The sequence below is a fragment of the Molothrus ater genome, chromosome 3 (genome assembly GCF_012460135.2).
Source record: "Molothrus ater isolate BHLD 08-10-18 breed brown headed cowbird chromosome 3, BPBGC_Mater_1.1, whole genome shotgun sequence".
Classification (NCBI taxonomy): Eukaryota; Metazoa; Chordata; class Aves; order Passeriformes; family Icteridae; genus Molothrus; species Molothrus ater.
The window spans coordinates 85698814-85724734 of record NC_050480.2 but is presented as its reverse complement, the minus strand read 5'-3'; the positions used below and the strand labels follow the sequence as shown (position 1 = coordinate 85724734).

Sequence of the window (25921 nt, the reverse complement as noted above, 5' to 3'; positions counted from 1 at the left end):
GCACTGAGTGCCCTGTCCAGTCTCTTCTTAAATACCTCCAGGGATGGCAACTCCACCACTTTCTTGGGCAGCCCATTCCATTGCCCAGTTGGTCTTTCTGTGAAGAACTTCCTAATGTCCAAGCTAAACCTCCCCGAGGCATTATTTTTAGTATAATGTCCAGGAGAAACATAGCATACTGTAATGCTGCATTTTTAATACAAATTGAAAAATCCTCAAATTCTAGGCCTAACTTATATTACTGAAATAATTTAGCCATTTTTTAACACATGGTGATTTCAGGGTCTGTAAATACAGTGTTGTACATTAAATTTTATTCCTGTATATGCAGAATATTTTTTATTACAACCTGATATAATAAATAATGAACATAAGATTGCCTTCTTTTCTATACAGGGGCTACACAGATTTTCACTGCACTAACCTAGTCATTTAGTTACATTGTTTTGAAACTGCCACTAAATTTTAAAGAATTTTTGACATATAGTATGTATTCGCCATAAATGTCTGCCTTTCAAAATTACTTTGCCTTTGTTTCTTTGCTTTTTAAATAATAGGAGACAGATGAGAGAGAAATAAACAGTAAATTACATGTAGAACTCTGCTTACTCTTTTAAAATTCTAAATTTTTAATACACAGATGAAGAAAGCTTGAATTTTGATTATCAGATAGCTAAACTGATTCTTCTTACTCTGCTTGGGAGCCTGAATACTGCATCAAGTTTGCAATAGGGATAAGGGTACGCAATTACAATTAGGAACACAAGATTGCTGTTTCTGGAAATGTACAAAAAAGACAGGATTTCATCACTTAGTATATCATACTTTAGGAGCTCTGAAGCTATTTTGTGAACACATAACTTACATTAAAAAAATGAAATATATTATGGCATAGCATTAAAAAAAAGGATATGTAGCAGAACTGAGATTTCTGATGGAATCTGAAATTTCTTCCTAGCAGGTTATCATAGTTAAACTCCTAAAACAGATTTAGCAGAAGAATTAAGATCTACCCTTAATTTTCCATGAAATTTGGATCAAAGCACAACCAAAATTACCTTTCATAGCTGTGGAGCTTGAAAGATTTCTGAATCTACTTGTATGAACAGGTGCAGACTGTGGTTCTGTAAGAGAATGCTTTCTGTTTACTCAGGAATACTTCTGCAGCTGGAAACTTTTATATACACTTGTATATTGTATTTAAAAAGTATTGTTAAAGAAGTGAAGTGAAAATGGTTGAATCTCTAAGAATATGGTTTTAAAAGGTCATTCAGTGGTTTTAGATTTTGATAAATGGTCATGTATTTGAATAACTTTAAGAGTAGAGGAAGGTAGTTGAACCTGAAAACAGCAAAAGGTCATTATTATGATAATCTGTATTTGCTTGACTCATCTGATTCATATTACTTGAGGCTTTGCTTTACAATAAACATACCAAAAGAGGAAACCTATTTGTTTTTCCTAAAAAGCCATGATTATATTGAAAATAAATATTTTTTAAATTTTTTCAAAATAATACTGTTTTACCTGAATGTGGAAATTTTGAAACTAAAAAATATCACGTTATCTGTAGAAGTTATTTAATGGAAATCTTAGCTATGCTAATAAGAGTGTGAATTTCAGAAAATTCTCTTGCCTGGCTTATCACCAGCAGATTGTGTAAACATACTATACTATTTGTTGGGTTTGCAAAATTGATTTGAAAATTTTATGTGAAAAAAAAAGGATTTAAATTACTGTTTGTACAAGTTTCCATCACATTATTCAGGATCTGTACATTTTTGTCCAAAATGAACTCTTATAAGTAAACGTTGAAATGAAAACAGTCAACAGTCATGCACATCTGCTAAAATGAATAAGATCACAACCATATACATATATGCTTACATAGAGCTACAACACAGAGTAGACTGCTTACAGGTGAAAAGTAAGGAGCATCAAATCAGTCTGAAACTGTAATCCTTTTCTTCATCAATGTTTCCATCTACATGTGTGCAAAAAGCGCCCCATTGGGGGATTGGGAAATTGGAGAAAATGTAAAACCTAGTCATAGTGATAATTTTCTGTAATCAAATGCATTATTTTTGTTATGCATAATATCTCAATTCATTTACTGAAAATAATAACAAGATAAAGGATCTGTGATAGCAAATTATTCATTGGGGCTATATGTTAAATAACTAATTAGTGAGTGCTGCTTTTTTGAAATAATCATAAATGTTTTGAGAAAATTTCAGTCCTGTTTTTTTCAGGTGTAGAAGCTGATATTCTAATGTTTCAGATTATTTTTAATGTAAGAAATTTTATAATCTTCACTAAATTTTATTAAAATTAAGAGTCTCTTGCACTGTCTGGAAGTACCAATTCAAACATCATTTATTGAGAAAACTGTCCTGTGGCAAAACACAAAGACCAATTGATGGAACTACTTTGTTTTAGATTGATCTGTTCATAAGGACATCACCAGAAAGAATTAAATCTGGTTTAGATGTAAAGCACCATGCATGTACATCACCATTCTGCATTCCTATGCTTGTCATCTGAAATGGTTGGTTGATAAAAGGTAAGGTGCTTTATCATTATCCCTAGCACCTGGGAAATGGTCCAGTGTAAATTCAATCTCAGTGAATTATTAAAGGCATTTTAGGATTTGTGAACTTGATAATGGTATTTGTGAGTGCTCATTACCACTGCAATTTAATATTACTACAGAAATTGAGTTAAGAGACTAGTAGTCTGGTAACAGCTATGGGATGTAATTTACAATCATGAAAGATAACAAATCCACACTTTACTACTGTGTCAGCAGTGTTTTGTAAAACATGCTTAAAGAAGCTAATTAAACTTCATAAGGCCTCTTGTAGCATTATAATCTGTCACAAGCTTTAATCTAATGAACAACTTAAATGATATTCCACTGTAGAATAAAGTCTGAAGTGCTTGATCTTACTTAAAATTGGAATATAGTTGTTTCCCAGAAGAAATATCTGTAATATTCTGACTCAAGTAATTGCTAAATGCATTACTTGTGAGTTTTAGCATTGCAGTGAATTAGACAAAGTGCTAACTTGCATTATGTTTAATTGATCTATAGTTAATTTATTCAGAAAAGAGCTGCTCACACTGAAAAAAAATAAATAAAATCAGACAGCCATGTAATAGTAGGGAAGTAAATGTTCAGCGGTATGGAAGACAATAGCTCTTGTAGCAAGATAGCTTGTTGATACAGCAGTGTCAGGCGACTGGAGTGTCCCTGGACTGGTACAGTTTTCTGTAGTGCCGTCTTTGTTGAAGTCAAGATGCTTTCCCCACCTTTAGCAGGAACTTGAAACTTCACTGTGAAGAAAAATTACTAAAAATTTGAATGTTTTGAATGAGTAATTGAGCAGTGCTTCTGCACTTCATTTTGTGCTCTGAAAATTAAACTGGGGGAAAGAATAAATCCTTCATGAACCTTTAGATGTTACTTAGGACGCAGTGAACATTGTTGAATCCCAACAGTCAGCCCAGCAAAGGCACAAGTGATATTTGACAGGGTGCTTTCTCTCCAGTTGGCTGCTGGTTCTTCCTGTAATGTACTGCCATATCTAATGAATAAATGATTTAGAGTCATCGTTAAGTCAGGCTCATAGATAATTCAACCTTCTTTTCTAAAAAAACTTTCACATATTAAGCGCTGTAGACTTCTCTGAATAAATAAATCTGTTTACAAATTTATTCCTTTCAACCTAGTATTTTCATGAAGCTTTTGCTGTCAAACTGTCTTGGCTCATTATATTCCCAGTTTTCACCTACATATGCGAAGACTATAATTATTATAGTTGAAGTCATAGTTTGTTTTTTAAATTGTATATTGCTCTTCATAACCAAATCTTGCTTAGGCCATCAAATTCAGTAGCTGATGTCTTCTGTATTTGTGGTACTTCCCTTTAGTCTTGCCTAATGTCAAGATATACAAAATTATTTCTCCTTGCATTATTTTGCCTACTGAGATTTTTAAGGGGTGATTAGAATTGTGAGGATTTTTTTCTTGAACTATTTATTTTTTTTCAAAACAGGAGCTCTTCTTGTTTTTCTTGTTATGTTGTGTTAGAAGAATTGTCATTTTATCTGTCTTTCTAAAGGAAAAAGTGTAATAAAGAAAAGGCAAAAAGTTAAAATGTATCTGTTTGACAGTGATGATTGAAAGATTGAAACCTAGCAGCTTTTATTTTGGCTTGTTAAGTTCCAGTGTCATCTCATTTTACTCATATCTCATAATATTTTGAAATATTCTGCACTGAATCCTGATAAAATCTGACAAATTCTTTCATGAAAATATATGGTGAATGGACATTGCCATTCAGACTTCCTTCAAGATAACTATTCTTGTTGCAAAAATTGTTTCAGTAAATAATCTGTAGAATTTAGTCATAGTTCTCTGTTCCTATAACTAATGATGGTATTGGAGAAGGAACCCCTAATTATTAAAGACCTAAACCTGTCAATTTTCCTAATGCATGAACCACCAATCTTTCCTATTTTTCCACTGTTCTGAAGGTGTTTTGTGCTTTTGTATTTGTCAGAAAAATATTCTGTCAATAGAAAATGTCTGTGGGTTTAGACGTGTTTGCAGCACAGAGCTCCAGGAGTTTAGCCTTGTAGTCTACAAATTCCTATACTTCTAGAACTGATCTTTAATTTCATTGTAATTGTTGTCTATTAGCACGTATATCTTTAATTGCTGTTTGCTGATGTTATGACCTATCCTAAAGTGGCTCTCACTGAAAAATATTTTTATTGTTGTTTCAAAGGTCTTAATAATATAATGCTGACATCTCTTTGTGGTGACTATCTTGCTATCTTGTGTTCCTGAATATTTCTTATACTTTTTTTAATTGCTTTTTTATCAGCTCTTGGGTAGCAATGTTCTCATACTCAGGGGATTTTGAGGTTTTATTTCTTGTGTCCTTTCATTGATTTTGTAGCTTTTGTCATTGTTTATGCTACTGTAAAGTTATGGAAATGAATTTTTATAGGGTTTTGGTGGGGTTTTTGGCAGATTTTGATTCCTTCCCTACTTACCAATCAATTCTTTCCACATAAATTTAAGAATCCTCCCCAGTCTTGATCCCAAGGTCAGTCAGGTCAGGTCGAATTCCTTCATACAAAGGAGAAAGAAATTCCAAGAATTACATAAAGATTTATCTTTCTCACTTTGTCTCATAGTTTCCAGACCTGAATGCCTTTATGAGATGTTTTTTGTTGTCTGGAGGTTTTTAATGCCTTCCTAACTTTTAGGATTCTTGAAAGCCATATTGAAACACTAATTACCATTACTTGTCAGCTACTGCTTTCTATCTGTGATATACACTATAGACCACAAAATGTACCATGTGCATTTTGATCAGCATTTCTGGTGCAGTAGCAATGCCAACTTGACTCCACAGAAGACAGAAATTGGAATGTTATTTGTGGTGAAATCTTCATGAGACAAGCAGGTTTCTCTAGGTTTGAATTGAACAACAGCCTAATGACCCACATGGAATTGCTGTGTCAAAAATTACTTCAATCTTTTAGGGAAAAGAAAGCTAAAAATACCACGTTTTGTCTTTCAAAGGAATTAAGGGTGCTTTCTTCTCTTCATGCTGGAGGGTGGTTCAGCTTTCACAGGAGAAGAAAAACTTCCCATGGAAGGAATAAATGAAAAATAAATCAGAATAAGTTCATGATAGCATTGTGCCCAATGTGTAAAGTAATTACTTTAACAAGCCAATTAACTTTAATAGACTGTCCCACTGTTCCCTTGTCTCCTTAGCTGACCTGTCTATTAAAGCTTTCTGTAAACTTAGCATTCTATTTGCATAACTGCAGACAATTTGAGGCTGCTGTTGTTGATTAATCTAGAATCTGAACCTGATTTAATTGCAAGGAATTTTAATGAAATGTTCAGGGTGGCAGGAAGGGAAAAGCAATACATAACATATATGTTTTTTCTGCTATGAAGAGGTAGCAAAATATGTGAAACTGCACTGATGAAAATGAGGTGTTTGGTGAAGAAGACAGACACTGAGGGGCAATAGAATATCTAACTTAAAATTTCAGCAGTGATAAGGAAACAATGGCAGCAACATGTGCTGTAATGTATTTTTATGTGCTGCTGGCACTTTGAAGCAGTCTGTGGATATTATTTAATTAAAATTTATTGACATTTTATAAGAATTAAGGACTCCTTTGAAAAAACTAATTTTTTTTAGGAGACACAGTAGCAAAACTGCTATACAGTTAAGCTTTGGATTGGGAGTGAACTAATAAGACACAAACTTAAAAATCTTGAGAATGGAGTGGATGCAACCTGCTTCAGAGTAAAGGATAGCTCTGCACAAAAGATGTCTCGTATCCAGATTCTTCAAAATATATATTCTAAATTATTTATATTGACTAAAGACAGTTCAATAAAGAAAAAAATCTTCTAAAAACACAATCTATACACCATGATTTTTTAAAATAATAATATATTTCTGGCTCTTCTGCAATATAAGTATTATTTTTAAAATTCTGTATTTTGTCTTATAATTAGTTATGCTTACTTGTATTAGTAAAGTAACTTCTCTGAGTGTAGCATGTCCAGTGTATGCAGTGTACCTTGAAAAGCAGTATGTGGAGCTTCAAAATACATGAAAATTTGGTGGAACAGTAAATTACTCATCATGTCAGCAATTAAAAATAGCTGGCTTGCTATCTTGCTGTGCTATTCAGTGTGCTGGCTTTAAAGGCTTTGCCTCTTAGCCCCAGTTAAAATACCTATGTCATGATGTTTGTTGTTGGTAGCACTTTTTTTCTTGCCAGAGGACATCTGGCTGTTAGAAAGAGATAAGCAAAGCATTGTTACTTTCACTGGGAACCCTAAAATACCCCTAAAATGGCTTGGAAGAAGGCTTAATTCAGGAAATATTGCTTATCAAAATCCTTGACTAAAGGAACAGAAGTACATTTGGATAAATTGAAAAAATAAACATTTACTATTGAAAGGGAACACAGAAGCAACTGGCCTCCTGGTGGAAGTAGTGCATCTGCATAGTGTTACTGAGGCAAGACACTAGCTCACAAAAGGTATATCATTAAGCAAAAAGGAAACTGAATACATCTTGTGTCCAAATTTAAAAGTAAGTAGACATTCACCTGGCTTCCAGTATATATGTTATTGTAAACAGCTATTGTGTGGTTGCACTCTGATTACAGTTTGGTCAGATTTTTCTCTCTCCCACCTGAGTTCTCACCCAAGAGAACCAACATGGCAAATAATTTTATATTGGTGTGAGCAATAGATCACCTGAAAATAACACTGTTTTAAGTATGTCTAGAACCAGAATTCCCATAGCATTTCTTTGAAAAGCATCTCTTAGGAATCATTGTTTTTTTTTTCTAATTTTCTCTGGCATTTAAGCTTTTCTGTGGCCATTGTATTTTCTTTCTTTATTTGTTTTTATTTGGAAATAAAACTGTCATGTAATTCAGAAGGGTCATGTCTACAAAAATAGAATGCATCTCGTGCCTGATACTCTGAGGCTTGTGTTAACAGGGTATTGAGGCCATGCATTAACAGGCCACATGCAAGTAAGTTTGGTTTGAGAGGCAGGGGGGAGATTTAATTTTGGAATAGATGTGTATTTTTGAGGAAAAACTTGTCCTATAGCTTATTTTGTCTTCTGTGACATCTGGGAGATACCAGTAAACCATCTCATATTACTCCTTTTTAACAATCTACCAAGTAGTAAATCCTGAACTCCCACAAAACATAATGTTACTTTCTTTACACAGTAACAATATTCTAAAGTAAAATTTAGTCACTTCATAAAATGGAAAAGTTTTAAATCAGTTTTGGGAAGTTCTGTTTTTTTTTAATTTAAGTTCTTCATTGTTAGGCTGAAATATCGTCTAAACAAGGTGCAGCCAACATTTTCTGTCAAGCTGTCATAGGTACTCTTTGTCACATTCTACTGCTGATACAGCTCAGAAATTTTATTTCATTATATTGTAATTTCAGATAAGGGAGACAAGTTTTGTGAAGGTGGGTACCTAAATGTCAATTCCCATTAAGTATAGGGATTGTGTGATCCTTCCTGTTTACAGTTATTTTCTCATAATTACCAAACAGTATTTTGGGGGGAATAACAAGGGTGGTTTTTTTTTTGTTGTTTTTAACCAGTATTTTAAATTTCTGTGTTCAAACTGGGAAAACAAAACAAACAAAACCAGAACCAAGCCAGCTGGGAATATATTACTAGAAAATTGTGTTGTTCTCCATTAGCTTTATTATTTGAGCAAAGCTTTTGTTTCAAGTGGAAATAGTTACTTTTTGATACCCAAGGATAACTTAAGAAAACAAAAAGAGGTTTTTACTTGATACAACCTTAAGTGCAAAACAGTGTGGTCAATGTAAGGAGAACAAGTTAAAAATGCAGATAAATCAACTTGCTTGGCAAGATACAGTAAGGATGTAAACATTTGCCTTAGCTCTATCTAATCCAAGTATCAACAAAACCCAGCAAGGTTAACTTTTACCACTTGGCAGTATCGATGAAACACATACCATCACTGAAATGAGTAAATGCAGTTGTTTTTTGTCTAACTCAGTGCTTAGCATCCTTAGGAAAAAAAGTGATAGACCTGCACAAAGCTTTGATCCCAAGAAAAAAACTTATATTTTAGAAGTACTAATAATATCATTTGGACATGTAGTGAGGTTTACACCTACGTGGTGGGTTGGTTTACTTGCTTGTTTTTAATGTTAACAGTATTACCATTGCTTTGCTGCAGTCATGACAGTGTTTCATCCAAGTAGTATATTTGCTGATCACACTCAAATTTTCAAATTCTTTATCTGAATTCAGAACTATATGCACATGAAGGTACAAGACAATACGACTTTCAAAGATGCTAATTGTCAGCATCTTAGCAACCATATTGTTTTACACAGTTAACAGATAAAACATTAAAACTTATAACACAAAATATATTTGTGTTTTCAGTATTCTCAGACAGAAACATTTAATACTCCTTTTTATGGACGCAAAGAAACTCCTAATGCCACATGGAGCTAATATTGCAAGCTCACTGCATGAGGAATTCATCTGGAATTCAGTATAGATCAAGTATTTTCAGACCTGCATTGTAATTTGCTAATCATCGCTCCATAAAAACTGATCTGAGATTGCCTGGTCTTTTCAGTCAGATATAGGCTGTGCTGTTTGTTAACACTGACATATTAAACATAGAATGTACCTGGAAATACAATGTTAATTGTTGCAGTAGCTCTATCAAGTACAGAATTTAGATATGATTTCTTTTTTAATGGTCTCTAATTTTTCTTAAATATAGATGTCTTTAATAGTAATATCATATATTATGTTCGAACAGTAAATTTTTCTGAAGTAGCATCTGTGACTAATTTTTGATAGAGTCATTTCTACTAACTCTATTTCAATCATAGGAAGGAAGATGAATAATCTTTCACCCAGCAAGTTTCAAAAATAAAAGAGTTAAAAGATAAATGACATGATTATCAGATAATGGAGAGCTAAAATAGGAAAATATTGAACAGATGCACCAATTAAATATGGTTTCAATGTATAATATTTAGAGGTTGGGTTTTTTTTCTTTGTTTGTTTGTTAGTTAGGTTATTTTCAAATACAGTAGTTTGAGTTGGAAGGGACCTTCAAAGAACATCTTGTGTAACCCCTCTCCAATGAGCAAGGACATCTTCAACTTGATTAGGTTGCTCAAAGTCCCATCCAATGTTTTGTTGAATGTTTCCAGGAAGGGGGCATCCACTGGTTCGCTGCACACCTATCTCAGTGCTTTACCACCCTTATTTTGAAAAGCTTGTATCTAATCTAAATTAACCTTCCTTCACCTTAAAACCATTATCCCTTGTCCAATTGCAACAGGCCTGGCTAAAAAGTTTGACCTCATCTTTCTTAGGCCCTCTTCATGGTGTTTAGGGGCCTTCTGTACTCCAGGCTGAACAAGCCAAGCCCAGCTCTCTCAGCTGTCTTCAGAGGTCAGGTGCTCCCTGTTCAAGGCCATTCAAACAGGTCTAGGTCTTTCTTATGCCAGGGGGCCCCAGGTCTGGTTGAAGTCTGATAAAGTTTTTAAAAGGAAATGCATGAAGATTTTTTTTTTTTCCTTCCTGGTGCTGGTAGTTTTCTGGGGATTTTTTTTTTTTGTTTTTTTTTCTAAGAAACTAAAGTAAGCTGTGTATAGATTTATCCCTGGAAGACCTGCAATTCTGTCTATTGGCAGCTCCTTTTCCCTCCAGTGTGCAACTGAGAACCAATGTGTTTTTTTCTTTTACCAGATATAGTTTAAATCTGTTGTAAGATAAGAGGATTTCATTGATTTATGGTCTAAGAGATTAATAATAGAGAATCATAAAAGAAGATAAAGAAACAATTATTTTCCTTAATTGTTATTATCTAACATGTCAGATTGATTGATCCTAAAATCATTCCCAAGAGTTACTGCAGAAAGGCACAGTCTAAAGGAGCTCTTAAAAATATTCCCAAGTCATCTTTTTGAGACTATTGCTAAACATCCCCACATTTGGACTGAGGTTTTAAATACAGAAATCTGTGGAGGTTTTTCTTAGTCAGAACAGACAATGTAATTTCTGCAAATGAAAGTCTAAGGAAAAAAAAAATGAAGTAGTACTTCCAATGATACTTTAAATCAGTTTTTTTTTTCTCCTGGATTTCTATTTTTCATTAGTTATTTTATAACACAGGCAAATGGCATATTTGAAGCTTTTCATTAAAACAAAAAACAGAACAATTCATCCAATATAAAATATATAATGCAGAACAGTTACTAAAGTAATGAAATTAAATTAATTGCATGGAATGGAAAACCATTTTTCAATTAATTATATTTTATTTTATTTTGAAAATCTTACAGCAGCAACCACAAATGAAAAAATATTGTAGAGCACTACAGAACAGTCTTTCTCAACACAGAAATACAGTAGATACCTGAGGTACTTAAGAATCCCTTATTGCATACTTTGATGTACCTAAAAAAACTGCCCTGGATATTGTTTTTGTATCATTTAAGTGAGTTTTTCCAGAACAGGTATAATAAGGTAGATGGTTACTGGCCATTAATTCATACATCTGCTTTTTGCATTGCATCTTGTTAGATCTTAATCCTCTATTAGTAATTCACAATAACTGAAGGTTAAAGACCCATTGACCCATTGTAGTGGGTCTAGCACTGGTCAAATGCCAGTACCCCTACTAAATTTATTTATTCATTTTCTGTAGTGAGACAAGGCTTAGGAGAAGGAGCAAACCAGGCTCAAATTTTGAAGGGTAAAAGAAAACTTTATTAACAGAACTAAAAGAAAAAAAAATAAAAGAGAGAAATCAGAATAAGCGTTCAGAACACTTCTCCTCCCAACTTTTCTTTTGTTTTCCCAGTGACAACATAAAGAGACAAATTTGGTATTTTCAGTCAGTTTACCACTTTAGAATAGTCTTTCATCAGTTCTCTTAGGGAGAGAAGTCTCTCACCATGTCATGGAGACTTTTGCATAAGAAACAGTTCTCTCATGGCTTTTAACTTCCATGAATAGCAGCTGCCTGGAAATCTGCAATCATTAAGTCCCTCCCATCTTTGCCAGCCTTCTCACAGCTGTGTTCATTGCCATGTTTAACTTATGGGGTACTATTTTAAGGATGAGCTGTTCAAAAGCAAAGCTTCTCTTTATCCGTCTCTGAAATCATCTTCATCACTGGGAACAGAGATCTTCTTCTTTCCCTGGAGGCAAAGAGTCTTCATCACTCTTATCTCTCTGTTCAACCTTCTCATTGGATTACAGCTGGTTCAAATCTGCTTGCCTCAGTATGGATGCATTTGCTCATGTCTACATTTTGAACACTCCATCCCCCCATGCTTTTTTCATTAATTAAAGGGATATTCTAGTGTATTACAGTCCATTACCATGGCTTTACTAGAAGAATTTCAGTCTAAGACCAAGACATTTCCTCATTCCCCTCCCATCCTGGACTTCTTCCTTGGTGTCTTCCTGTTATTTCTCTACGTGTGTTCACTCTGTTCTTTTTTTCTCACTCAAGAGAGGACTGGCATCTGCAAGTCTCATCTGTTTTGGGGGTTTCACAGCACTGAAAGAGTTAATCTTGCCCAGGCCTGCATGTGATCCGTGTGATTTCTGCCGGGGGTGGCCGGAGGGCTCGCCGTGATGGATTTTCTGGCTGTGCTGGGGGGGGGCTGTGTCAGAATCTCAGGGGGCTCAGGCCAGAATGGCAGCGGCTGCTCTGGCTGCATGGCTGTTTTCTGGCTCCAGCTGCGTTCAATTCCAGCCATGGGGCTGCTTTCTGCGTGGGCTGCGAGCCTCCTCTGCGGTTTTTTTTCAGTGGCCATGCCGGGGGAGAGCCAGGACCTCGGCAGCCAAGCTGGGACTCAGTGGCCGATGGCTCCTCTCCCCCTGCCCGGCAGCCACTGGGGCCCGGCCTCGCCCGCACTGGGCCGAGTGGGTCATGGCGAGCCTGGCCTGGGCTACGTCTCATTACCTGGTTAAGGCCAGAAGAAAGAGAGAGCTTCCTGGGCTTGTTTGGTTTAAAATGTGAGTGTCACAAAGGCGTGTTCAGCTCTTTAATTGGCTTATCAGCATGCCTATTCTTCAAAGGCAGCTGGCAACTGTTTTTTGCCAGGCACGGAGGAAACCTTTAATAGGTCCTCTCAGAAAAATCACTTTCATGGTTGGTTCTTTCCCTTCTCCCCAATTAATGCATACCCAGCACAGAAATAAAAAAAATTAAAAATTGGAAACTCCTGTTTAGATGAGCTGGTTTCTGAATTTTATTGAAGAATTTAAAGTTTTCTCAATATGGGACACTAAAGAATTTGTTAAGGGATTAATACAGTAAAACAGTACAGGGAATACAGGGAACACAGTAAAAACTGTGGAGTTTTCAGAATATTAGCAAAATTGCCTGTCTGAATAATTGCAGTAAAAACACTAGAACAGCAGTTCTGATAAACAGAATTCTCTATGTGCTATAAGAACTACATTTTATCATTTCAGCGTTAATAATAACACTCAGCTGTGGAGCAACTTTTAAAGCAGAATTTTTATCTCTGAAGTACTCAATTACTATATCTTTGTAGTAGTTAAAATGCTTTCAGTTTACTTTCATATTTGTTCAATTGTCAGCTTGTTTTAAATAGTTGTTTCCCTTCATGATAGTTACCATTTTAACCTCAGGACCCTACAGCATATCTTCTCTGGTTCTGAACTCCTTGAATGCTACAGAAAAGTGGCTTGTAGAAATCAGGGCCTGGGTGGAATATCACTGTATTAAACAATGAAATCTAATTGATTGTGGTGTCCTAGAACTTAATGTTCCAGTTTTACTGGACAATGAAAGCCATATATCAGAAAGAATCCTAACATATAAGGAATTATTGTTCTTTTATTCATCAGAGTGAGAGTGGTACTAATCTTCCAAAGGAACAATATTCAGAGTGCCATGGAATATTGTCCTTATGATGTTAGTTAAATATTACAACAGTAATCAAGAAAAGTATTTGCTATCACTGTTGAATCAACAAACAGATGTTCTTAATAAAACTCTTTTCCAAACACCAGTTACGAAATATAAAAAGCTCTTGCCTTTGGCTTTAGCTTCTAGCCAAACACAAAGTATGTGCAACTATCACATGCACTGTGACGTATGTCAAAATACACACAAGATGCTGGGTACTTTTGTGCACAAAATCTGCCTTTGGATAAAAAATTGCCTTCTGAGTTATGTCATGTCCCATAAGCTGAATTATAATACCATTTATTTGCCTTGGATAATGCTCAGGTTTAGATATTTACCGATCCCTTCACCGTAGCTCTTGCATTCCAAGGTGAGATTAATTTCAAACTAATGTGGAAGTCTAAAATACCTCTAAAATAAATGATATATACTCTAAAATACTTACTCCTCTCCATTGTCTATAAAAAGAACTTCTTACAGATGGATGCCATTCACTGCCAACAACTGAAATTAGATAAGTTGAAGCCTTATCTCCTCATTTTACTGGGGCAAAGGGCTTTTAAGCATACATGTAGACTACTGAGACAACATGAGGAATGTAAGCTAATCTTGGGATGGTATGATTTGAGTATGTTTTTGGAAAATATATAAAATTTCTGCTTACATTTGCATTTTTACCAGCGTGGTTGTGGCCTTATCACTTAAAACGTTATTCATTTGAGGGAAAAAGAAAAGATATGGCCTGAAAGAATTTTATATTGTTATCCTGATTTAGTTTTAAATAAGTTGTCAGCCTGTTCCAATGTAACTAAGCGCCATGAGAAGGGAGCAAAGTGAGTAAGCAATATTTTGTCAGATTCAAAATGTTCTATAATGACCAATAATGATAATAAAATTTTCAAAATTCATCATCACAGGAAAAGTAGTCTTATGTTTCTTTCATTAAGAATCATTCCATATGAAACATTAATCTAAAATATATACTGGACAGTGTTTTTTAATAATACAATGAAGCTAGGAACGAGCTTAAGGAATGTAATAACTACTCAGTAATGCCACATAAAACAATTATGGAACATCATATTTTATTTAATATTGGGTTATTTCATTTCAAAGAGGAACTTTCATTGCATTCTTTCATTTATTAATGGTTAAACCTTCTACTCTCAATGTGAAGGATAACAGCAAATTAAAAAAATACTGCATTTTTAGACTACTCAGGTGAAAGTATCTGAATCATTGAAATTGATAGTGCCATGGTGAAACCTTATTCTTGGACTTATTCCCTTACTCATCAGTGTTCTCCTTTCTTGCATCCTTTTAACACTCATCAATTCTGTGTTTCATTTGAACTATTTTCTCAGACTGATAGAAGTATTTGATATAAAATTCTCTGGCAAACTCCTTGTGGTCCATCAGGGCTTTAGATGTTTGTCATTTTTTTTTCCTTTACAGTGAGTGCCCTCTGTATTACTACTAGTCATTAGTTTTCCTGACTCACCTCAGGAAACAGCTCTGTCAATCTCATTGAGCTTCCTAGGAACACATCCAGTTCTTCTGAACAATTCTCAGGAGAGCTTCTAGGGGTACTTAGCAAGCTAAGACTTGCTAAGGTCTTCCTATGTCTTTAAGATAGGGTGAAAAAAAGCTCACCCAGAACCATATCCATTGGTTTGAATTCATTTTTGTCCGAAGTGGTAATAAGGTACAATGCAAATAGAGGTATTTATTTGTAACTTCCAGTATAACAGCTCATGGTTAAGGAAGTAGGCAGAGAAATATCATGCTGGCTCTAATTACTTTAAATAAGAAACACCTCACACTGCCTCTCTACATCTCCCCACTTCTGAACTCATTTCTTGTAGATTATGTTAGCTGTTACAAATAGTCTTTTATTTCAAATACTACATAAAGAAGAGAGGATTTACACTTTTCATGTTTAACTGATAGTTCTTATTTAGGAGATAACCTGGTCTCACTTATCAAGCATAGTAAGTATTGTTTCACTTCATTGCTATTGTAAATAGTCTAAATTGTTAGCCTATTTATCCCTTCTTATATTTTGTTGTTCCCTCATTTTTACTAATCTATAAATTCTTCCTTTCCCCAAGTCGTGACCTCCAGCTGCATTTCACTTTGCTTTTCCTGTGCTCCTGACACTGAATTCATGCCAGCTCTGATTTGTTTCTCTTTTCCATGAGCAATTTAATTTGCTAAAATGGCACACTGATGTCTCACCTGGAGGGACTGGGGAGGAGAGGATAATTTTCTTCGATTATAGTCTTTAAATAAGATCACAGAAATTCCAGCAAGAATCCAAGCTGATGCATGTAAAGAAGGGCAATACAGAAGCAAAGGATTAAGGAAGGAGTAGGAAATGCAGGAGAAGGAAGAACAGAAAATAGCATCACACTTCTTTTAGGCAGGCGCTGCTTGTCAGAGCATCTCATGTGTGTGAAACTGCAGCCACAGTATGCATGTTTCAGTCTCTAACCCTCTAACACAGTTTGCAAAGCTACACATTTACTTACAGCTAAAGCAGCTCATTACTTGCTCTCTATTAATACCTGATACAGCCTTGGCCATCCTGGTGTGACAATGAGTTTGAAGTAATAAACCTCTAATATTATTTTTAATATATCTACACTAAATATAAATATTTACATATAGAATATAGATAATGCAGAGAGACTATGTATATAAATAGGCATAGGCATTGTCTTAATTTGTTTGCTGCAATAATCATACTGTATGCCTTGAAAAACTATCTCCTGTTATTTTGTCAGTTAGTGAGTGACGATCCTTGAATGTTTTTGTTTGGATCTGTATCTACAGAAGAAGAGTGCAAAATGGAAGATAGCGCTCAGCTGAAAATTAGGGTAAAATTTTCTTTCTTAATTTCCTAACCCAGAGACCTGTTACGGAAATTCATTAAATGTTTGTGCTTGTTTCAGCCAGGAGAGAATTAATTTTTTTGCAGTAGTAGTAGGGGGTATGGTTGTGGGCATGTCAGTGAGGTAATTCTGTATCACAGGGCATTGCTGAGGGTAGGGATAAGGGACTCTGACATCCAAAAAGAAGACTATGATGAAAAATATGTTGTCATTGTATGCCATTGTTTGTTGCCTTCGGGTCCCCATGAGCATTTTGTATATGAATCACCCTCTTTTTTTTGTATACTTTGCTACTACTATTGTTGTTGTTACTGTTCCTATTTCATTGCTGTTTTCAGTAAATTCTTCTTATTTCAACACATGATCTTCACATTTTATGCCTCCAGTTCTCAACTCCATTCCACTGGTGCGGGAAGGAAAGGAGAAGGGGGAAGCAAATGAGCAGTAGTGTGGTTTGGAGTCTTGGTGGGAGAACTAAATTGGGGAATACCATTCCTAAACCATGACAATATTTTGCGCTATTTTCAAAATAAATAAATAGATAAATAAATAAATACATTCTAGGGAATACAAATACTTCTGTGGTTAAGTGAATATAGAAACAGCAGAAGTATTCAAAACTGATGCATGATTGTTAGAGTGCTTCTGTTTTTTTTTTTTTATCTGAACTAGTCCTTACAGAGCATGTATTTATATGGACTAGATTCAATTAATTTTATTATATTTTACTGTATTTTTGAACAATACGGTTATTGTTGTTTTGAACAATAATATTACTCTCACTATATATATAGTTGGCTTAATAGAAGTTTGTGAAAGTAGCTAAATTAGAAAGATAAGGATAGATGAGTTGACCAAACCCACTTTAATTATTTCCTGCATTTTCATGAAACGGAACTGTCAGTTGTTTTATAAGATAAGATTATCTGTTTATTATAGTCAAAACAATGTCAAGAACCTGTTAAAAGAGACAAGATTTGGTTTATTTCTTCAGACAAAAGCAATAATTGTTTAATTAACAGATCCAAAATCAAAACCAAAATTACACCTCTCTAGATTAGTCCTCTTAATTAAGTGTGAAATAGTTTTATTATACCTGAATTTGAGTCAAACAATAACTACTGGAAAGACAAAAAATATTTCAGTGGCAATCCTGTTAGTAATAAATTTGATAAAGCTTATCACAATCTCTTGGTAATGCAATAGACTTCAAAGGACATTCTGTTCCTATATCTGACATACTGTACATAAGGAAAACATTACTCCTTCAAGCCTGCATGAAACAGAATATCTTATTACTTGCATAAACAGTAGATTAGTGTCTGTGTGAGGAAATGATGGAATAAGAATAGAAATTAAAACATCACTTGAAGTAGTATAACATGAAAAAGTTTGTCTGCAGCTCACAATGATCAACAGAAAGAGTTTCCTCTGCTGTCTCTGATCCTGCAGCAGCCTGGTTGCCTTCAGATTTAGAAGAAGAATAGATGGGGTTGTTTAATTATTTCTCATTATTTCTTGTAAGATGCAGTGTTTGCCAGCATAGGTATAGTATGATACTAATATACCTATAAGACTCTCAAAACCTGGCCCTTTAATTCTTTATGATGCTGGAACAGGCACAGGAATTCCCTGCAAATCTATCTTATTCAGTAGAGCACAGTGCAACATCTAGTATGCAGAAATTAGAGATTTTAGGTTCCATGTGCAATTCTCATTCTAAGTCTACAGGTAAATGCACTATCTTACAATGTTATTTGAAAACTTATTTTCTGTTTGCTTCTTTTCTTCTCACAGGGTTTCTATTTGACATATCACTGAGTATTTGATACTCAGTGAATAAACAGCTATTTGATGTTTCCTTCAGTCCCTTTCAGTGCGTGGCCTCAAATACCATTAAGCCCAGAGCATTCAAATGTGTCACTTGTCCAAGTGACACTTGAATTTTTAACCCCCTGGTCCTAGAAAATAAAGTCCTGGCTGCCATCAGTACAGGAGATGAAAACTCAACACTCTGCAAGTCAAACCAACTATTTCCAGAAAATGCATAAATAACATTATTTATACGTATATATGTGTTCTCTCTTGAACAACTTGATTGAGGTAATTTAGATTAGCTGTCACTATCTATCTAGGCTAGGGAAGATTTTCAAGACTATCTATGCTAGGCTTTAAAATCAGTTTCAAAAATGCATTACAATTTTCATAGTGGAGGCAGAATTCAAACATAAATGAGGAATTTAATTTCTTTTCTATTACTTCCCATATAATAAATGTTTTCAGCTAAAAGGAACAGAGAAACTTTCAATATTCTTTTTAGACAGCATTGGAGAAATCGTTAATAGGGATCAAAGCATGAAATCTTCTCAGGAAAACTTTGATATTAGAAATATGGGGGGTTTTATCCTATCTGAATAATTTGTCTGATACAAAGTAGTTCCAAGCCTTCATATGATTTTAGATATAACACCTAAACTGAGCTAAAATTACTCTACCTTTATTCATATGCCACAGGAATGAATATTATGTATGTGCACTTGAAATAAAGACAACTTTGCTTTAGTTGCACCTTTTCTTTTGTAGCAACCTACCAGCACAAGTCCTGCCTGTTAGTATTTCCTGAACACCTCAGAAGAGGTGGTCACATTCCCAGTGCCTATTGGGATCCTGTGGTTTACTCAGCTGCCTACACTGATCCCATGAGAGCACATACCAGTCATGGGCAGAATAGCTTCAATATGAGTCTTGTGAGGCACAGGAACAGGTCACCCAGAGAAGCTGTGGAGTCCCCAAGCCTTGGAGTGTCCAAGGCAAGATTGGATGGGGCTTTGAGCAACCTGGTCTAGTGAAAGATGTCCTTGCCAATGGCAGGTGGTTGCAACCAGATAATCTTTAAGATTCCTTCCAACCCAAACCATTCTATGATTCCAAGATTCCATTATTTTCAGTTGTTTTAAACTTAAATAGTGTAGACTCTTAAGAAGAAATTGATATGAAGTGCCACTGTTCAATTACTAATATGGACATAACCAAACTGCTTATTTTCCATAAATATTCAACTAAAAAGGTATGATGTAATAGTAAAGGCTATACTGAGTCGGAGGGAGCACATGCAGTAGCACGAGCACACATGTGCACACTTAGTCACAAATTGTGGTACATGATGCACCTCTCAGCTGGTCAAGCTCAGAGGAAATTGTTCTTTGTGGGACTGGGAGGGATCATTCCATCTGGAGAATGTCACCTTGGGAATCTGTTGAGCAGTGGTGTCCAGCCTCTCTATTGGTGAATGAGAGCAGCTAAATTGAAAGCAGATCCTCTGGCCATGGACTTGTATTTTGTGTACCAGAATACCAAAGAACATGTGTTCTATGGACCCTTCCCCCACATTGTGTCTTTTTCTGTAGGTATAATATTCTGGTTTGTAGGACTGGAATCCAACTGTCCTTGACATTACTGATTTTTAGTTTTCTCTGAGGAACATACACGTTATTATTGGGTTTTTTTTAATTTTGATATTTACTGTGCAATGGAAATAGTTTGTCTCCTATTCCATTATTTTAAAAAAATAACAAAAACCCAAAAAACGCCTAGAGATAAGAAAGAAGAAAAAAAAAACAGTTTCATATAATACTTCAACTTCTGTGTGAAGTATTATATGATCTGCCTGCTGTATCAATTCATGGGATGATCTGCCACTTTATTCAGTAACCATGCTGCCCACCTCTCTCTTCCATACACAGCTTTGGTTGCCCATCCTTCAGAAATTCCATGAAAATGATCAATTAACATGTAAAGAGGAATTTTACACTGTATTCACAAACTTTTGGATCTGCCATTACTGGAAACTGAAATTTTCCATAGGAAGTCCCATCTACACAAGATGAATGCTATAAGAGTGAAGTACTTTGTGTAGGGGCATCACTTTTGATGTCCACATGTCAGATACAGGATTCCCAGCTAATGCTCCCAGATTTTGTTGTTTTTTTTTTTTTTTTTTTTTTTTTAATTTGTGTACTATAGTGAAGAGGTTTTAAAAACCTTACAGAAAAAAATCAACCACCACTGTGCCATATACTAGTTATAACTTTCTTCCAAGGACCACTAAGATATTTTACCCTTTCTCACTTTCTCCAACTAAAACATAAACAGCATTGCTGTTAAAGAACATACTCTTATCTAGAGTTCAGTATAAAAGAAATTATGTAGCTAAATTAGAGCTGTGCTAAAATAGGTTGTGTTGAATACTCTCTCAGTGTCATTTTCCTATTATTTCTTAGTATTATGGGGATATTTGAGACTGTTTAGAACCTTGCAGAGTTCACACAGACATGAAAATATCTTGCGTATTGTGTGTCAGGGAAATATCTGTTTGTTAGATCTGTAACTAAGGAAAGATCTGCTCTGAACATGCTTTTATAATGATGTTCATTTAATCTTGTATTGATGTACAATGTAATTCATATTACAATTTAATATTTCAGCCTAGAGTTTTGCCAGCTTTGAAATTCAGAGGTCTGGATGTACTAGCTAGAATGTTACTACTTGTATATTTCTTTTTTAAAGTAAAACCAACCCCTAAACCAGTGTTTCTAGAATGTAACTTTTGTACTTGGACAAATGAACTGTCAGTTCAGTGATATGAAGTACAGCCTATGTATAGTAAAAACTTTTAGATTTAGCATACATTTTGACAATAGCTAAGAGATACTAGGAAAGATATATTCTGTATTCCACATATGGTTTTGTTTTTTCTTTTCCTTTTCATTATATCTTGGTACTTCCTACAGGTACACCCAAATTCTAAGTAGATTTGAAACAGAAAAGACTAGTTTGTAATTACAAATATTTAGAGTGGTGCTATAATATAAAGTGTGTCTGAAAGAATATATAAAGTATAAAAGTCCATCTGAATGAGATGTAGAAATTTCTAGGTCTGAATATTTTAATGAACACCTTTAAGAACTATTGATGCCATGTTTAAAATGAAGTGTGTAAATCTTTGTGTAAAAGACCAACCATTTTTTTCAATCAAAACTGTTTTTAAGTGAGGTTTGGGTTTTCCGTATGTTATTAACAAGAAGATAAAGAAAATGAGATTATAAATTAAAATGAAATTTCTCTGATTTAGTCTGCATGTCATATGTAGGAAAAAAACCCCATCCATTAAAAACCTCTATATTTCAATATATTGGTCTTGCTCTACTGCAGAAAAAAATTAAAGGGATTCAGCCATGGTTCTAGCTAGACTTCTCCAGAACATTATTTCTTAACATCATGAGTTTCCTATTAATCTGGAATATTTAATGAAACTCTGATATCTCATACTGTGATGAAAAAAAAGGCATCTATTTCACTATGCTGATTAATTTTGGAGGGAGACTAAATCCCATTTCAGTTTGGTTATTTTTTAGCTCCAATATATGTACTGGGTCTACTTTAGCACTGGTAAATCTCCTCTCACACAGATTATATCTTAGCTGGGAATTTCTGATATTCATCAGTTTGACTTTTGTTTTAAGTAATCAACATTTTTTAAAAGTATAAACTTAATTTTGTTTAGTTCTCCAGAGCTATTCAGGGAAAAAAAAAAATTGAAATCTGGAGCATGGTCATGCAAAACAAAAAAAAAAAGGGTACCCTCTGGTAAACTAAGACATGAATTTACATCCTATTAGGTTCTTTGTGGTAGCTACTGCATTAACAAATGGTATAGTGGTGTGGTGTAATGAATGACAACGGAATAATCCAGTGTGGGCCAAGGAACTGTTGCCTGTATTACTGTATTAGAAAAATTCTTTGTGCACTTTCTTCATACCCACTGTTGTGCTTAGACTTCTCTGTTTTTTTTATTAAATGTGGATTGGACTTAATACACACAAAATCAATTCTACTAGCATAGTTGTATACCTATAACTTACCACTCAAACTAAAAATTAGATAGCATCCATAACCCTTGTTTAACACTTCTTAATACTTGCGATTTGACTTCCTGTCAAATCCCACAGCAGGGAGTCAGATGATGAGACCTTGTCATCACTGAATAGGCTTATTTTCTGCTGAATGTTTTGACACATGCATGCACACCTACACTTGCATGCACACACTCTCATAAGACTGGTTTTCTTCTTTAATTCATTAAAAAATATTTCAGAAAAACAAGTTTTAAGCATAAAAGGGATAACTGTAATGAGAAAAAAGCCCCCTCATGTTTCTCTCAACACAATAGCTAATTAACTAGTAATACATTGAGATTAGATGACAGCGAATCATTGTGATCTAATATATTTTGAGGTTTAGGGGGATTTCTCCTTAAAGTGGTGTACACATGAATTTTTTTTTTAATATTAGATTTTTTTTTTTCTTTTTCCAGGTTGAGTGGTATGAATCTACCTTCTCCAGTTATCAGCAGTAAGAACTGGTTACGACTCCATTTTACATCTGATAGCAATCACCGACGAAAGGGATTTAATGCTCAGTTTCAAGGTAGGAAACCTATAAAAGCATGCCTAAAAAGCCCTTTACCTTAAGGCATCACTAAAGTGGTGGTGGAATTTGATAATTATATTTAAATATCACAGACACAGTAAAAAGCTGACTCTTGTTATTACTATGTAACTATTGCTCTGACGCTATCTGTTTTCCTTGTGTGATCAGACATCTCTAGGGATTTACTTTCGGAAAAAGTATGTGTGCTTCACAATGCAGTCTGCTCTAAATATGTATTTGCTTGCTCACTTTTTTCATAATAAATTTCTTTGCAGTCAGTCTGATCTTTGCTTTAAAAACATGCCTGGAATGCAACTTGCAGAAAGTCAATGCAACTTCCACACAAAGGCAGGCTTCTATCTAAACATTGTCTTCCTTCATTATTCAAAACCTAACTCTTATCCAGAAGCTACATTCATCGTTTGGAAATTTGACTCAGCCATAGTATAGTACAGATTATATTTCAGGCTGCTGCATATATTTGCATATACAACTTCAAAAGAAGACAAAAGGATGTCAGTGTTGCTGTCATTTCTATTTATGTTCATGTAGATACTTTTTAAAATGCAATTTTTTAGAATGGATTCTTTATTGATTTTTGTACTTTATAAATCATTACTCAAGATGAAAGACATGGTAGTTATACTATATATAGAAATATATATACTATACATATACTATATATTATAATATATATACTATATATATACCATATATTATATAGAAATAAAATATACTATACTATAGTTATACTATATATAGAAAAGCTTCTTAATTTATCTGTGCTTTCAAATTCTGCACTTACATATGCAGTTTCAACCCTTTTACCCCCCACAGCATCAAATCCTTTAGGAATTTAAACATTTGTATTTTTTCCCCTGAAACTGTGGTACCTCCATAATTTTTGAAATGACAAATACATTGCAACAACTGTATGTTTTCTGGTGACTATGGCATGCATGTGCAACAAAAGCATTTAATATGCATAGTCCTTTTAGTTTTAAAAATATTTTGAACATTTCAGAAAAAAAATCTGAAATTCCATTTCGTTTTGGCAACTCAGCATAAGTATGTGAACCTTTGCACTTAAAACATTTTTTTTCCAAAGTTTACCAAGGATGCATATATAATACCACTGCTGGGTACTATGAATGTAAATGCACTGCTTATGTTAACTCTGTGTCTTAAGGTCTTAAGACTGTCAATTGGGGTCCACAAAAACATTGTGATTTGTCCTGCTGAGGCACCAGAAAACTATGAATCAACAGAATAACAAGGAGGAAGTTTGTGATGATGTAACATACACTGGAAAACAATTTTTGTTCTTCTTCAATATATCTTATCTCTAGACAAATACTCACCAAGTAGTTAAAACCTTTGGGAAATATCCAGAGAGATGGTTATTTCAGATGTATCTCTCTTGATCTGCATAATACATCAGATATTGGGTAAAAGTGTGAACTTCCTTGATGTAGAATATACTTTGAATTACATGTGAAATTATTGCACTTCAAATTTTTACAATTACAGAAATTTCCTTTCTTAATTAAAATCATTCTTATGAATTGCAGGTTTATACATTTTACTGTATTTAATACAAAGATTTCTGAATTACATGAGAGATCATGACTTACTTATCTATCTTATCAGACTCAATTGCAATTAAATAAATTCCTATGTTAGTGGTATAAACATAAACTGTGTTAAAACATCAGAGAAAGAATTCAAGACCCAAAGGATGAAAATTCACAGTGGTATAAAAAACAGGTTAATCTAACTGCTTCATTAAGTTCTTTTTATTACACAGCATTAGTAATTATATTATGTGTATTTGAAAACAGAGCAGAAGTAACAATATTTTCAGCTAGAGAAATCTACTAGTACCCCAAATTGCACAGTAGCGGAGGTTGGAAGAGCCCTCTGGAGCTCACCTAGCCCAGTGTCCTTCTCAAAGAAGGGTAACCTAAAGCAAGCTGCACAGGACTGGGTCAGGAGTGGGTTTGGAATACTCTCCAAGATTAGAGACTCTGCAGCCTCTCTAGGCAACAGGTGCCAGTGTTTACCCTCAGAGTAAAAAGGTTTTCACTTTTTAGTTAGTGGGTTTTCCTGAGTTTCAATTTTTGCTCATTGCTTCCCATCTTCTCAATGGCTATCATAATGAAGACTCTGGCTCCACTGACTGAACACCATCTCATCTCACAAGTATTAATTCACACCAATAAGATCTACTTCTGATTCCCCCAAGTTTTCTCTTCTCCAGGCTATAATGTCCCAGCACTTTGAGCTTCTCCCTTATGTTTTTGCTTTCAGAAACTTATTTCTACTAGAATTCAACAGCCTTGACATATATTTCCATCTTAGGTACTTCTCTCAAGTTAAATAATTATTTGAACTGATCATAAAACAAAAAAAATAAAATTCCACAAAAACTAAGTCTAGCAACAGACAAGACTTTGCAAAACCTAGCAGTGAAAGAATGCCTCCAATGTCTGATTGTCTCCAGACACAATCCTTGTATTTGTCCTCTGAGCAAATCTTGCATTGCCAGCTATATGACTCTGTGACCTCCAAGAAACATTTTGCTTATGGGCAGCTATTCCCAATAGTTTAAACAGACTGTTTCAGAATACACACATGTAGTTGGGATTGATGTGTTGATATATTGAGCTATCCTGTCTTTGAGACACATGAAGTAAATATATAGACTTTTTTATGTAACTATTTAACACTCTACTAATAGATAAGCCCTCATTACCAGACCAAACTGAAGGAATCTTTGTGATTCTTCTAATTTCTCAGAAATTTTAAATCTTGAGCAGCTGTCCCCAGGGCATTTGGGACTGAACTTTCTAATGTTACTTTGACTGCCTTCTCCTGTTGCTGCTTGCTAGAAAGAATAGCTCTTTAAAGTCAATTTGTGCTGTCTCTTTGTGACTGCTTGTTTGGTTCATTCATGTGTGTGTGGTGAAGATGTATAATTGTGCTGTAATAGA

The 25921-nt window shown here is 34.5% G+C and overlaps 1 protein-coding gene across 1 annotated transcript in view; it reads left to right on the top strand.

Annotated features, from left to right (window-relative positions):
- CSMD1 (CUB and Sushi multiple domains 1) overlaps positions 1 to 25921 on the top strand; it is a 1073317-nt gene that overhangs the window by 662845 nt on the left and 384551 nt on the right. The window contains 1 exon segment of the mRNA XM_036380277.2: positions 22813 to 22925. Within this exon segment, the coding sequence (XP_036236170.2) occupies positions 22813 to 22925 (113 nt within the window).